The sequence below is a fragment of the Cavia porcellus genome, unplaced genomic scaffold (assembly GCF_034190915.1).
Source record: "Cavia porcellus strain 051 isolate PalLab524CR breed Dunkin Hartley unplaced genomic scaffold, mCavPor4.1 scaffold_2, whole genome shotgun sequence".
NCBI classification, from domain to species: domain Eukaryota; kingdom Metazoa; phylum Chordata; class Mammalia; order Rodentia; family Caviidae; genus Cavia; species Cavia porcellus.
This window is the reverse complement of record NW_026947485.1, coordinates 46,398,647-46,412,284: the sequence shown is the minus strand read 5'-3', so window position 1 is coordinate 46,412,284 and position 13,638 is coordinate 46,398,647. Positions and strand designations below refer to the sequence as shown.

Sequence of the window (13,638 nt, the reverse complement as noted above, 5' to 3'; positions counted from 1 at the left end):
CTTTGCTTTAGAGGTAGAGAAGAAAAAAATATGCAACTGCTCAGAAGCAGAGGAGGAATGAATTGTAAAGTCATAAAACAGGTACAGGACTTAGATTTGAAAATGTTTGACTCAGTGATTATAGACTCTAAGAATAATGTGCTCTGTTCTCTCAAAAGCTTTTGGACGGTATTAAATCCTGAAAATAATTTTTAAAAAAGAAGACTTCAAGTGACCTCTTTCTCTGCATCCAAGACCACATTAAAGAATCTTCCTGTGTGTGTTTACGGCATTTGTATTTCCCATATATATTACACTGCGCTGTCATTGCATGTTCACTTGTGTGTCTTGCCAAGTAAATGATGAGCTCTGAGACCACGGAACTCAGTGCTATTCTTTTTTTAATCCATAACAGAAGCTTGGCATGTACTTTTGAATGAAAAAAAAATTAAACAGCCACTTTGAAACGTTTGTCATTGTTGGCCTAAAATCATCCTAAGGGACTCTTGTTCCCCAACATGCTCCCCCTAATCCTAAGATTGCACCCCTCCACTTCCCCTTACAAGGAAGAAACGTCTCTAGTTCCAGCATTTAGGCCACTTAGGTATCTGCTCAGGATGTTCCTCATCATGTTAATCCACTCAATAAATTGTGCTTCAAAACAAGATCTCACTCACTGGGCCCAATGGCAGTGGTACAGCATGAATATACCATGATCCCTCTTAGAGAAGCTCACAGAGTAAAGTGAGCTTGGATGAAGGCTCTGATTTTCAGAGCGGCCACTAGCCATTAGCCAAAAATATTTCCGGATCAGTAACTATACCCTATCATCAACTTGACTTTGTAAAAATTATAATGTGGCTTTAGGACCTGGTACATAGTGTACACTCACTAAATATTTGGATAAAGCAGTGAATAGGACCAAACGGGAATTTCAGGGAGTTTCTATTGCTATGGGCAGATACGGAGAATGTAAAGCAAAAGTTTGTATGTGAGTGAACTGGTTTGGGGTACAGACTCATCTGATATGCGCACCTCCAGGGTTTCCTAACATTTCAGAAGTCCTGGGAGGACAGATGTGCTTGTCAGAAACATTTCTTGCATCTACATATGTTAATACCACAGCTAAACATTTTGCACTTGCATTCAGAATGCTCCCAAAAACCTTGCATCCTCTAAAACCCTGGTTAACCAATCTTGCAAGACGATCAGTTGCTGGGAAATTTCCTGCATCTGGAGTACCTTTGGCCCCATAGAGTACTCTGCTAGTTTGTGGACATTCCATTTTTAATAAGTTCCAATTATTTCGTTGCAGACTTCTCTGCGTCAGGCTGGTTTGTACACTTGAGGGAAGGGAATCTGTGTAAATTCCTGCAGAACTGAGCACACAGTTGATGTCTAAACTGGTTGTTGGTGGGGTGGTTTTCAGTGTTGCCCCATGCAAAATCTTCCTTGGAGTGAATGCAAGCCTGTAGTAAAGAGTAAGAACATAATTCTCATCTATTCTAGAGCTTGCCCCATTAGGCCCCATTTTTGCTTGGGCAGATAGTGCCAAAGACTACAGGAAATCAGACAAACAGGAGAATAAAAAAAAAATCTTGAATACAACTGAAATACTTTAGTTTAAATAACTGAAATCTCCCCTTTCTCTGAAAACAAATGCTTAGTAAATGATGACGAGTTTAAATCCCCCAGCACCTTATCCACTCTCTAAAGTACATGGGCCTTCTCCACCAAGTGGTTGGAAGATCAACTTGTTTGGTACCAACTCTGACTCAAAAGATTATTCTCTTGAGAGATGGAGAGAAAAGTGGGGAGGGGGAGATTTTCATCCACTTCAGAGAGTATCCAGATGAGGCTGGGGTGGGCGCAACCCAAAAGTCTCCCAAGAAACCCTTGTGTTCACCCAGGATTGCTAAAACAGAGACTCTCCCACCAGTCTTCAGGTTGAATCAAGCTCCCCGCCACGACTTGCTTCAAGGAGGCTTTGACAGGAGGAAAGGTCATGACCCACCTCTCTGTCTGAACTGGCTGTCGGGGAAGCCCGGGCCCAAAGCGCCCCTCGCAGAGGCCACTCTCAGCCAATGGGAGCCTGAGGTTTCGGGATGATGAGCTGCGGGTCCGCCGCTGGGCCAATCAGGCGCCAGGCGCGGTCAGGGGGAGGAGAAGCGAGAAGCCGGGGGCGATGGAGACGCTGAGACATCTACAGAAGTTTCTCACCTTGGAAAGCCAGAGACGCTCCCGCATCTCCAGCACAGCTGCACCTCAGCGCAGGGGAAGGGGCCCAAGTTAGTGCTTCTATCTCTTCATATTTTACGAGGGTCTGGGGGCTGCTGAGAGCCACTATCATTGGTGGTCGTTTTATGTTTTCGGCAAGGAGAAAGGACGAGGGACAACTTGGTGCTGGGGAGCTGACCTCAGCCCTGCGAACCTCTGGAGAGGTCGGGCCAAAGAGGAGCAACCGGGGCTAGGGACTCCATGCGGGGCCATGGACAGAGCGGCGCTCCTGGCCCTGCCCCGCCTGTGCGCACTGTGGGCGGCCCTGCTCGCGCTCTTCCCCTGCGGAGCTCAAGGCAACTGGATGTGAGTACGGGGTCTGCAGAGGCACGTGGGGAATGTGGAGAAAGGGGTGCCTAGCCCAGGGGAGCTTGCAACTGAGGCCAGGAGAGGTGGGGAGGAGACCCTCGGGCGGGGACCTAATTTTCGGGAAAACATTTGGGTTGGGTAGGAGAGCAGGAAGGTGGCTTACGCTAGGGGCGGCCTTGTGTTACAGGTGGTTGGGCATCGCCTCCTTTGGGGTTCCGGAGAAGCTGGGTTGCGCCAATTTGCCACTAAACAGTCGCCAGAAGGAACTGTGCAAGAGGAAGCCCTATCTGCTGCCCAGCATCCGCGAGGGCGCCCGGCTGGGCATCCAGGAATGCAGGAGTCAGTTCAAGCACGAGCGCTGGAACTGCGAGGTCGCCGCCGGCCCCGTGCTCGGCACCGGTCCCCTCTTTGGCTACGAGCTGAGCAGTGGTGAGTCCCGGCACCCTGGAGGGTTGGCGGGGAACCGAGGGCGATGATCCCTCTGCCAGTTTCTTCCAAGAAAGTCACTAGTGCTAGCGTGGTCCCGCAGCCCTCTGCATCTTGAAAAAGACCGCGTAGTGCTTGGAATTGAGATCGCAGGTGCCGTCCCACAGGGGGCGATTCCCCAAGTACAGCGCGCGCGCTAGGGCCGCCACGCAGTGCGCCCTCCTGCCCGCGGCGCCGCCAGAGCTGGGGAAATCTCGGACCCTCCCTCGGGCGACCCTCGGGCCGCGCAGCGCCCCCTGCGTGAGGCACCAGCTGCAGAAACATGAGGTCGGCAGCGGGGAGTGTGGCTGCCGCCCATCTGCTTTGATTTAAGCAGCTCCACTGCGCACCGAGCCCCGGACAAGTGGCAAATTGAAGAGAAGCCCCCACGTTGGTGACTCCCAGGAGCACTGGGTGGCTGACATAAGGACGATTACAAAGGCTCTGTTCCGGACAACCCAACGTGCAGCCAACTTGACCAGGATCACTTTAGCTCTCGCCCCCGTTTTCATTTCCTTCTCTCCCTCCCTTCGTGCACTCCTGCGGCGCGGGAAGCAGCAATAAAATAAAATCTAAAAAGTTCTCGTTTTGCATGCGTAGGGATTTGGTAAGGATAAAGGTTAAAGGGAGCCAAGATTGTTCCAGGAATAACAGCAAATTCAAAGCGTTTTAGGACGTGGGCGCTGAAAGATGCATTGTCCTTGTTCAAGTTCATTTCTGTTCTTGCTGCACCTTGACCTTCTCACACACCTCCCCTATTTGCGCCGGGGCGAAGCTCACTTGCCCCCGCCCCGCGTTTTGGTATCACACCCTGCAAGCGCGCCCCGATCCCCTAGGGGAGCAAAGAGAAAAGAAGGGGGAAAAGATGTGCTCCTCAGAGTTGCTGAAATCCGGAAGCATTAGCTGTTGAAAAGGTTTATTGGACAACGGACACGAAACTGTTTCGACTCCAATCTAAACATCTGGAAAGGAAAAAAAGGGGAAAAGGAGAATAGTTGCCTGCTGAATTCTTTTCTGCTAAAATATTAATATTTTAGTTGAACTTTTAATTTTTAAAGATTTTGGCTCAAATACTACTACTGCAGAAGTGCTAAATACAACTGTTTCAATAAAAACTTACTTTTCCATGATAACTTTTTTCTTTTTTTTTTCTAAAAGTGACATTTTAATTACCTTACATTTTCTTTAAGATTGAAAAAGGATTAGCTAGTACTATATAAAATGTTAACAGCTTCATATTATGGCCAGTGGTTGCTATTAATATTTTTTTTCTGAAAAGTCTAGTTTTTAATGTGAAACTGAACTAACATTTCTCTATAAATTGCCTTGGTCTTTGCATAATTTTAATTTCAATTCTGATAAATATGATTTATGCAAACAAAAGTTGTCATCAAAATTTTCAGACTGTTTCCTTTTACATTTAAAAGGGAAAGTAATCTAGTTTCATTTGAGCATTTTACTACTACTTACTGTATTCTCGTAAAAGACTTAAAATTCAACACATAATGTTGAGCTATTTTTATTAAACTCTAAGTAAGGTTTTGAATTTTTTAATTTTATTTTAAATTTTAAAAAGACAGTGCTAAGATTTAAGGCCAGTTTATGAAAAATAAACTCTTCAAGTGGAATACTGAAAATGAATGTTTTTTTTTAGACTTGAACCATAAAAAAACCTCTTCCTAAATATGTACTCGTTAAAACATTCATCGAAGGCTATTGAAAAATCGCTTCCTGATTTTTGAGTTGTGTTCAGAAAATAAAGAAAAAGTGAAATGGTTTCCTAATTTAGCAATTTATATTTTATTCTAGGCACCAAGGAGACAGCATTTATTTATGCTGTGATGGCTGCAGGGCTGGTGCACTCTGTGACCAGGTCGTGCAGTGCAGGCAACATGACAGAATGTTCCTGTGACACCACCTTGCAGAATGGTGGCTCTGCAAGTGAAGGCTGGCACTGGGGGGGCTGCTCTGATGATGTCCAGTATGGCATGTGGTTCAGCAGAAAGTTCCTGGATTTGCCTATCAGAAACACCACAGAAGAAGACCGGAAAGTACTGTTAGCAATGAATCTGCATAATAATGAAGCTGGAAGGCAGGTATGTATTAGAAGATTGAATAAAACTCTGGTGTCTCTGCATAAATAAAGCTAGGATTACACTTCTGAGTAAATCCAGACAAATTATTTAAAAACTGTATGCTGGCAGCATAAGTATTCCTTTCTGTGTGCTGACCACGTCGTTGTAACTTTAGTTCTACACCTAATGTGAGTTGAATCTTGAAATAGAATGTATTAGTGGTTGTATGTTTTGTACATCTAAAACATAAATTATAAAACAGGACACGTATAAGTGCCAGTCATAATATTGGTTCCGCCCCCTTAGCTGTTTAGTGGCAAAGCCAGAATAAGATTTAGCGTATCTGCCTTTTTAATGAGGCTGAGTCAAATGTTATTTCACCAAATTTGAATTTTGATTATATTTTCCAAATCCAGTTTTTAGTGGGCAGTTGTTCCTAAACATGATGTCTGTTTTGTCCTTCCTCTCTTTAGCAAAATATTCAGAGAAAACACAACAACCAGCTAATGTTTTTTTGTAAAGCAAATATTTTGGTGTTTTGTTTTTTGTTTTGTTTTGTTTTTTAGGGAATTAGTTGTAAAGGAATGTAAGTTCACTTAAAAATTTTTATGGAATACACATAAATGTAAAGAAGCTCTAACTATTTTAAATGTTATGTATGGATATTTTAAAATATAACTAGCTATATTAAAACAGATTGAGAAGGGCAAGTCTGAAGAATTGTCACCCAATTAATTTTTATGAATTTTTACTTTCAATGTTTTCATTAAATTGGAGTATGTGTATAGCTTAACTTTTACATATTTACATTACAGAATAATGATAAAAATTGAATTCTGCAAGTTAGTTGAGTTAGTTGGCAATTTATATGGACATTCCTAAAAAATTGTAACTTTTTAATGACTATATATTTCCTATGTCATCATAAACTTTTTAGGTCAAGAGTATTAGCACATATTGTATATTATTGTAAATGTCCAATATCCTTTTATAAGGTCCCAAAGTGGTCATTACAGTCTGCCACATTTTACTGAAGTAAATTAAAACAAGTTGCAGTATCTCTTAGGAATATTTAAAGTATATATTGCATTTGTTTTACATTTTTGGCAAATGAATAAATGGGACTCATTTAGAAGAGTTGCAAGTTCCAGCCAATTTTCTTTACTTAACTTCCCTCATTTAAAATAAAAAAACAGAAAATTCAGAAAAAGTATAACTTTTCAAAATCAAATTTAAATTTTCGACTTAATTTGAATGTTCAGTTCAAAATAGCAAGCAGGAAAATCAGTAAATAGATACAAAAGCTGTCTATATGTTTTGTTTGAAAATTTTAAAAGATATTTTATCTAAGTTTGCCTAACTCTATAATTATGCATGTCTTTTTGCCTTCAGTATTACATTACAAAATGAATGAGACATTACTTTATTTTAGTTATCTAATAAAAGAATATTTATAATTTCTAACATAATAAAAATTTAAATGTAATTAACATACTCTTTTAAACTGTAGTAAAAAAACTAGGAAAAATTATCAAGATATCCAAATTAATAAGCTTTACAAAAAGATAATTAAGTGAATGTTTATTATCATGGTATAACTTAAATCTTATTTAGCTATCTTTGAAATAGTTTTGTGGTGATCAAAAACTTGTAATCAGTAAATCAGTACTCAGAAGTTCATATGCTATAATGAGTTTTCTTATAGACAGTTGTCTCAAAACTGATGAAAAACACTAAAGCACTGTGTTTTTATTAGTAACATTAAGCACCTATTTGGTTTTATTTCATCTTGTGTGCTTTTTCAAGTTAGCTAGTGCTATTTACCTCTGTAACTATTAATGTTGATCTTAAACTATTGTTTATATTCTGATTTTATTAAAAACATACAATGTTACAACATCAATTTTAATCCACTCCATCATAGCAATAAATACTTCCACATATTCAGTAAATTTTTATATTATTCAGCCTGAGCAGAAATAATTCAACCTTTCCATATGTGTACACACTTTGTATAAGCTTCAGGCTTTTCCTATTGATTTTTTTCTTCACATTATAAAAGGTAGAATCTTAAAATATTACAAAATATTTACCTGGTTATTTTGAGAGTACTATTTTGGGGTTTTGGTGTTCTTTTCTCAAAAAGTATTGTAATTCAAAACATTTTTTGTGCTTTTCTTTCCATTGGTGGTAAACCAAACAAACCCAACCAAAAACCAAAAGGTTATTATCTAACATGAAAAAGCAATCAACTCAATTTTTAAATATTGGCTGTTAGGATTTTAATCTACTATGCACATTTGTGTGAGAATAGTTCAAGGTCTGCATTCAATTGAGCTGGTTTTTCTAGTCTCAAAATTTGAAACTCAAAATGTAGGAACGTGTTCAGAGAAATGTGGGTACTGGCGCTTAGTAGTGCTATGAGCAGGATAGATGATTTTCTAACCACTGACCTTAAATACTCTGATTCCCACTTGGTTTCTGACACCATTCCTAAAGTTATGACTCCAAGAATAATGTAGCTAGATGATGATTGGCCAACAGAATGATGTGATGTCTTCCAGGGGTAGAACTTCTGGGAATAATGTGACTTGGAATATTTATGGGTATTTCTTTTGGTGTGCTTAAAATATTTCCATTCTTACCATATCCACCTCATAAACTTTTTAAGTTTCTCTACCCCGTAATTTGTTTTATGATGAGTAACTCAACAAAGTGGGAAGGGCCAGCCCCAAATTCATTGACCTGTTTCAAGAATACTTATAAGTAGTTGAACAATACGTACATTTTTTTCTTTTCAGCAGGTTGAAATATACAGTATTTGGGGGCAGAAAGGGACAAAATTGGTCAAAGAAATAAGAATTCTATGTACATCCATCCAGCAGTGTTCATAAAATCTTGAACAGTTCATCTGACTATTGACAAAATTAAATGTTGATCACAAAATGTTCTGCAACATTTTTCTGACTATTCTTGTAAAATCAGGATAAAGCAATGTGTTGAAACACAATTCCTTCTTGTTGCATTATCTTTGAGTTAAAATTACAGAATCAACCAGTGCTTAAAACACTTTATTAGAAATTTATCAAACTAAAATGTATTTGAGGATTCCAGTAGATTAAAATGACACCGTCCTTCCTAATTGTTCTCCCATAGTTTAAAAAAAAAATGGTCCTCCGAAATGTGCACATCTGTTTGCAATAGTTAACAAAACATTCCTCTGTTAATATCGTTATAAACCTTAACAACTCAACTAGAGTAGAGAGGAATTTTCTCATAACCGCATGCAACTCATTCAGCTACTATATGTCTTACTTTTTGACCAAACTACCACTACAACTCAAAACGTCTGTTTAATATTAATTAAGGACCCTAGCAGAAAAGATACAGAATGTATTTTTTTCATCTTTCTCATTTTTTTGGACTATTCCTGTGCTTTCCTTAAATATATTTTCCATTTTTCATTTCTCTGTTCTATTAAAATACCTTGTTGCATATAAAGATCTTGTATCATATATCACCAACATATGTAAGTGTTTGAACCACATTGTTTATTTCTGTGTAAAACTGGAATCATAAGTACCTGTTCGTTAGCTACCTACTAAGTGCAGAATATTTCTTCCTAAATCAAGTAAAATAACTTACGAATTCTGAAAAAGACTAAATTCTATGGTGCATGTGTGTGTGTGTGTGTGTGTGTGTCTGACCTCAAAATTCATTTCATAAAATTCTGAGTGGTGATATTGCTTTAATTCAGCCAGTTTTTATCCTTGCAGTGTTGCAGAGGGTATATCCATTCAAATTGGAGGTTGAATTATTGAAGTTCATTTATATATGTAGTCTAGGATAGAAAAATAACACATAGCATATAGATGTTCAAAATAGAATTTCTTTTCTTAAATCTATTGTTAGAGCTGACTCAAAAGTTAAATAAACTTTTTAAAAAATGTCCCTGGAGGGCCAGAAATATAGTTCAGTGGCATAAGTGCCTGCCTAGTAAATGCAAGTTCCTGAGTTTGATTTCTGATACAAAAAAAAAAAAAAAAAAGAAAGAAAAAGAAAAAAAAATTTTTCCCACTGGAATTATAAACCTCAGATATTTAAAAGACCTGAGTAGAGTAGAAAATTTTTCCTAAAATTCGGATACAAATTCAGCTTGTGATGAAGCTGAATTGGAACCTATGAAGCGATGTGTCACTGTTGTGGACTAATACTGTTGAAGACGAAGCAAGGTCGGAGGAATTGGAGGAAAGTCCAAGGTGGCTCAGACTCGCCCCATGCCATTCTCCCTCCTATACCCACTCTTGTTCACAAACGTGATTTTTATTACTTTCTCAACATCTGGTTACCAAGAGGGGATGAGCTACAACTGCTCCAGTAAATTCAGTCAGTTTTGTGGAGCATCTATGCTGTCCTTCAGGCTTGGGAATGGGCAACTCCTTACATGATGTCTAAAGAGGTTAAGCAAAGGACAAGTCAGCTCCTCAGTCATGATCCTTAGAAAATGAGCACTTTAAATTCCTAAATGACGACTGGTTTGAACACACAAACACACACTGTCAAAATTTTAGCATTCTTAGACAATTTATTTTGTTACCACTGATTGAGCTCTCTTGCTCGTATGTGTCAGGTACTTAGAATCTGGACAAAGGTAGGCGGACTGCTTAATTTAAACATTTATTTGCATAGAGCATCTTAAAGAATTGATAGCTTTGTGAATATCAGATACCACAAATTAAATGAAACAAGCTTGCATGCCATTATTTATGAATCGCTCTTATATCACTGTAGTGTACATTTTACTCTGGGTTCATAGGAAATTGATATGCTTATTAGCTTCTTGGTTTTGTGAATTCAAAAAAAGCACATGTGCTGTGGTTTGCACAGAACAGAGTGTAAGTATTATTTTATTGTTTTAAACATTAGTAAGAAGTATTAAACCTTGTACAAATCAATACCATATGCTTTCATTTAAAATTGCAAATAAATCTTAATTGTGTGCAATATTCAGGGTCATTAGATAGCTCAGAAAATTTTGTTAATTTGTTAGAAAATGTAATTCCATAAACATATCAATGTTGGATTTGGCACAAAATAACAAAGCATAGACACTTGCCATTTTATAGTTTTGATAAGAACTGTAAGTGGAATTTAAACTGTGAGGTTTTCCTTTCTTTGGTGAGATTATATACATAATTTCCAAGTTACTCAAATACATGGATCTATTTTTCATTTTACCTAGTATGTTGACAGAATATCAACTCTACAGCTAGTCTTGATGATTTATTATTCTGTTCTGCCATCGTCTTGACTGAAGAAAGCTATGTTGGCTAGTTTGGTCTATAAAAGGTTAGGGACTGGAAACTTTTGAAACCTTTATTTCTTGCTCTCCTCATTTTGACCAGTCTAACTTGATTAGTCAGTGCTTTCTATACGATCTGTGATGGGGTAGCATGCCCTCCATTCCTCTAACCCCTGTGAAGGTAACTTCATAATTGAACCTAAGACTTCTTAATGTCATCACTGAACATCATTAAAATCATCTGAGCAGTTTGGTTTAATTAAGCCAGAATCTCAAGGACTGGAGCAGTAGTTACTTGTAAAGTTTCAGGGAAATTTCTGTATACTGTCCCATAAGAGCTATATCAGCTATATCAGTGCTTCTATTCAAATTTTAATATGGCTAAGAAGGGGATCTTGCAAAAATGCACCTTCTGATTCCATAGGGCTGAAATGGGGCTTGAGTGTATTTCTCAAAAGTCATGCAGGAACATGTATCTTTGAATGATACTTTGAGTAACAAGTTGGTGAAGTGTATCAGAAACTCACAGGCATGCTTCAGCATCTTCTTAGGTCTCAAATTGAGTAGGGTATTGGAAATGAGAGTAATTTCCCTTTGGTCTTCCAGATATTCTCCAATAATAGTAATATTAACCTGGTCTACTAATGCCTTTAGTGTTGTTCAGAAAGCCTTGATGTTCAAGGTCAAGACATTTGGACAAAACTAAAGGACAAAATATTTGAACCTTATATAGTCTTAAAGATTCTTCACATTACAGACCATCATTTTTGTGCACACAGAAATAGATACATAGAATTAAGTGATTAGGTTGGTTGTGCTTCTGTCGTTAAAATGACACTTAATGAATGGTGTTTGAACACAGTCACTCTTGGTTTCAGGCTGTCGCCACATTGATGTCAGTAGACTGCCGCTGCCACGGAGTTTCTGGCTCCTGTGCTGTGAAAACATGCTGGAAAACCATGTCTTCTTTTGAAAAAATTGGCCACTTGTTAAAAGATAAATATGAAAATAGTATCCAGATATCAGACAAAATAAAGAGAAAGATGCGAAGGAAAGAAAAGAATCAGAGGAAAATACCAATCCACAAAGATGACCTGCTCTATGTTAACAAGTCTCCCAACTACTGTGTGGAAGATAAAAAACTGGGAATCCCAGGAACACAAGGCAGGGAATGCAACCGCACATCAGAAGGTGCAGATGGCTGCAACCTCCTCTGCTGTGGCCGAGGCTACAACACCCATGTGGTCAGGCACGTGGAGAGGTGTGAGTGTAAGTTTATCTGGTGCTGCTATGTCCGCTGCAGGAGGTGTGAAAGCATGACAGATGTCCACACTTGTAAGTAACCAGTCCATCTAGCCTGGAACAATACTGCTCAGCAACACAATGGGATTACAAGCCAAAGGATGCCTCTTACTCTGCAGGGCCGGGGAAACTGACTTCTGTATTGCAATTTCCAGACCTTTGGTCTATTTGGAATTTGCTTTGCCTGAGTGACATCCAGTCACACATCAATCCTGCAAACTTCTTGAGATTTTAAAGTTGAAGAAGTTTCTACTCATCTTTGGATGATTTGGAGGATATAGGTTGACATCTAAGGAAGATAAACCCATTTGCTAAGGAAGAGTTTATCCATACTCAAGATAAGATCTATGGATCTTATCAACTATGGATCTCAGTTATGGAAATCGATAATGGTGGGTGAACATTACTCATTTTTAGACCTCTTAAAGGAGCAAAGAACATAAATATGAATCTCATTCTTGGTATTGTAATTGAAAAAATTACACAAAGTGTTTGCACATGGGCAGATGTTGAAGCATTAATCTAAGTGGTAGGTGTCTGCCCTTTTACATACACCAAATGAACAATTAAAAAGAATCTTTATGTATGATACAATGTGGAGACAGAGCTCAGTGGCATAAGTCCCTGTCTGGCAAGCACAAGGTTGAGTTTGATCCCTGGTACCAAAAACAAATAAATAAAACAAAGCAAAAACTGATACAGTGTCCCTAAAAAGGAATAATTAGAGCTGGGTGGTGACAAAAACAATTTAAATGTAGAAACTAAAATGATTTGGATTTTAAGTGCCTTCTAACTAGTAGAACTTGTCTAGAAAAACCTCTATAAGGTATATAGCAATTTTTGGATACATATTTTTATTTTAGACCAGTGTTCACTGTTAAAAAACATCAGCTCTAAGGTATGGTGGGAGAGAGACCCTGAAAACATGTGGGAAAAGTAAGGTAAAAATATACAGAGCTCTCTTACATTCTAAAGAAAACATCCTTTAAATGTACAAAGACAGTATTTTGTATAATATTTTGCTAAAAAGATTTATATTTTGTAAATACAGTATTTAAGTTATATGTCATATATTAAAGCTTCAGACCTTTATTGCCAAAGCAATAAGATTAGCCTTTTTTCGTGACTAACTCTAACTTCTTTAACATTGAAAAAGAAGGTAGGTAATTGAGCAATTAGCTATATGGATGTGTATTTCTTAGCAAATGACAGTTTTATATGTTATAGATTACAACATGCTGCAAAATATTGAGAAGTATGTTATTTCAGTAGCCAGATTAATTGAATACTTTTTCCACTTTAGTTTTCTTAACTCATAACATTATAATAATAAGTTATATATTAAAAGTCCTAACTGGGAAGAGAATTTAAATCAGATTGATGATCAATTTATGGATTTGATATTGTGGATATTTATTATTATATAGTATGTAATGCTGCATTTCCATTTGAATGTAGAAGTGGTCTTATTTGCTTTAATATTCATGCATGTATATTCACCATATTTTGCACAGTCCTAGTGAAAATTATAGGGCTGTATTTAAGGCTGTATTGTAATGTAAATGTCTGTGTTTTATGCATTGTTAAATATTTCAGTATTATATAGAAAAATTGACTTTTATGTTCAACATGCACAAAGAAAGGATATTCTTTTCTAAATAAGATAAATATTTCCCTGCTCCAAAGGTCTCAGTCTATTTTTTTTTTTTTTTTGGTTTTATTTACCGATTTATGAAAAAAGAAACCAGGTGACAATGACTCAGTTCTAATATTAAAATCAAGACTGAACATTTAGCTGTGATCCTTAAAGTAAATTACTAAATAAGAGACTCAGAAATGGCCAGGGAACAAATATAGTAGTAACTATTTAAAGTAGTTTTACACTCCTTAGTATTCGCTGAAAAAGTAATGTGAAAAAAACACTTATTC

At 37.7% G+C, this 13,638-nt stretch overlaps 1 protein-coding gene across 1 annotated transcript; it reads left to right on the top strand.

The window, feature by feature from the left end:
- The first annotated feature begins 2,184 nt into the window (after window positions 1–2,184).
- On the top strand, window positions 2,185–13,394 carry Wnt16 (Wnt family member 16). Its single transcript, XM_063241573.1, has 5 exons — window positions 2,185–2,267; window positions 2,357–2,562; window positions 2,753–2,994; window positions 4,840–5,126; window positions 11,286–13,394. Exons 2-5 carry the CDS (start codon window positions 2,468–2,470, stop codon window positions 11,748–11,750), a joined length of 1,089 nt encoding a protein of 362 aa, XP_063097643.1. The 5' UTR covers window positions 2,185–2,267; window positions 2,357–2,467; the 3' UTR covers window positions 11,751–13,394.
- The last annotated feature ends 244 nt before the right edge of the window (window positions 13,395–13,638 follow it).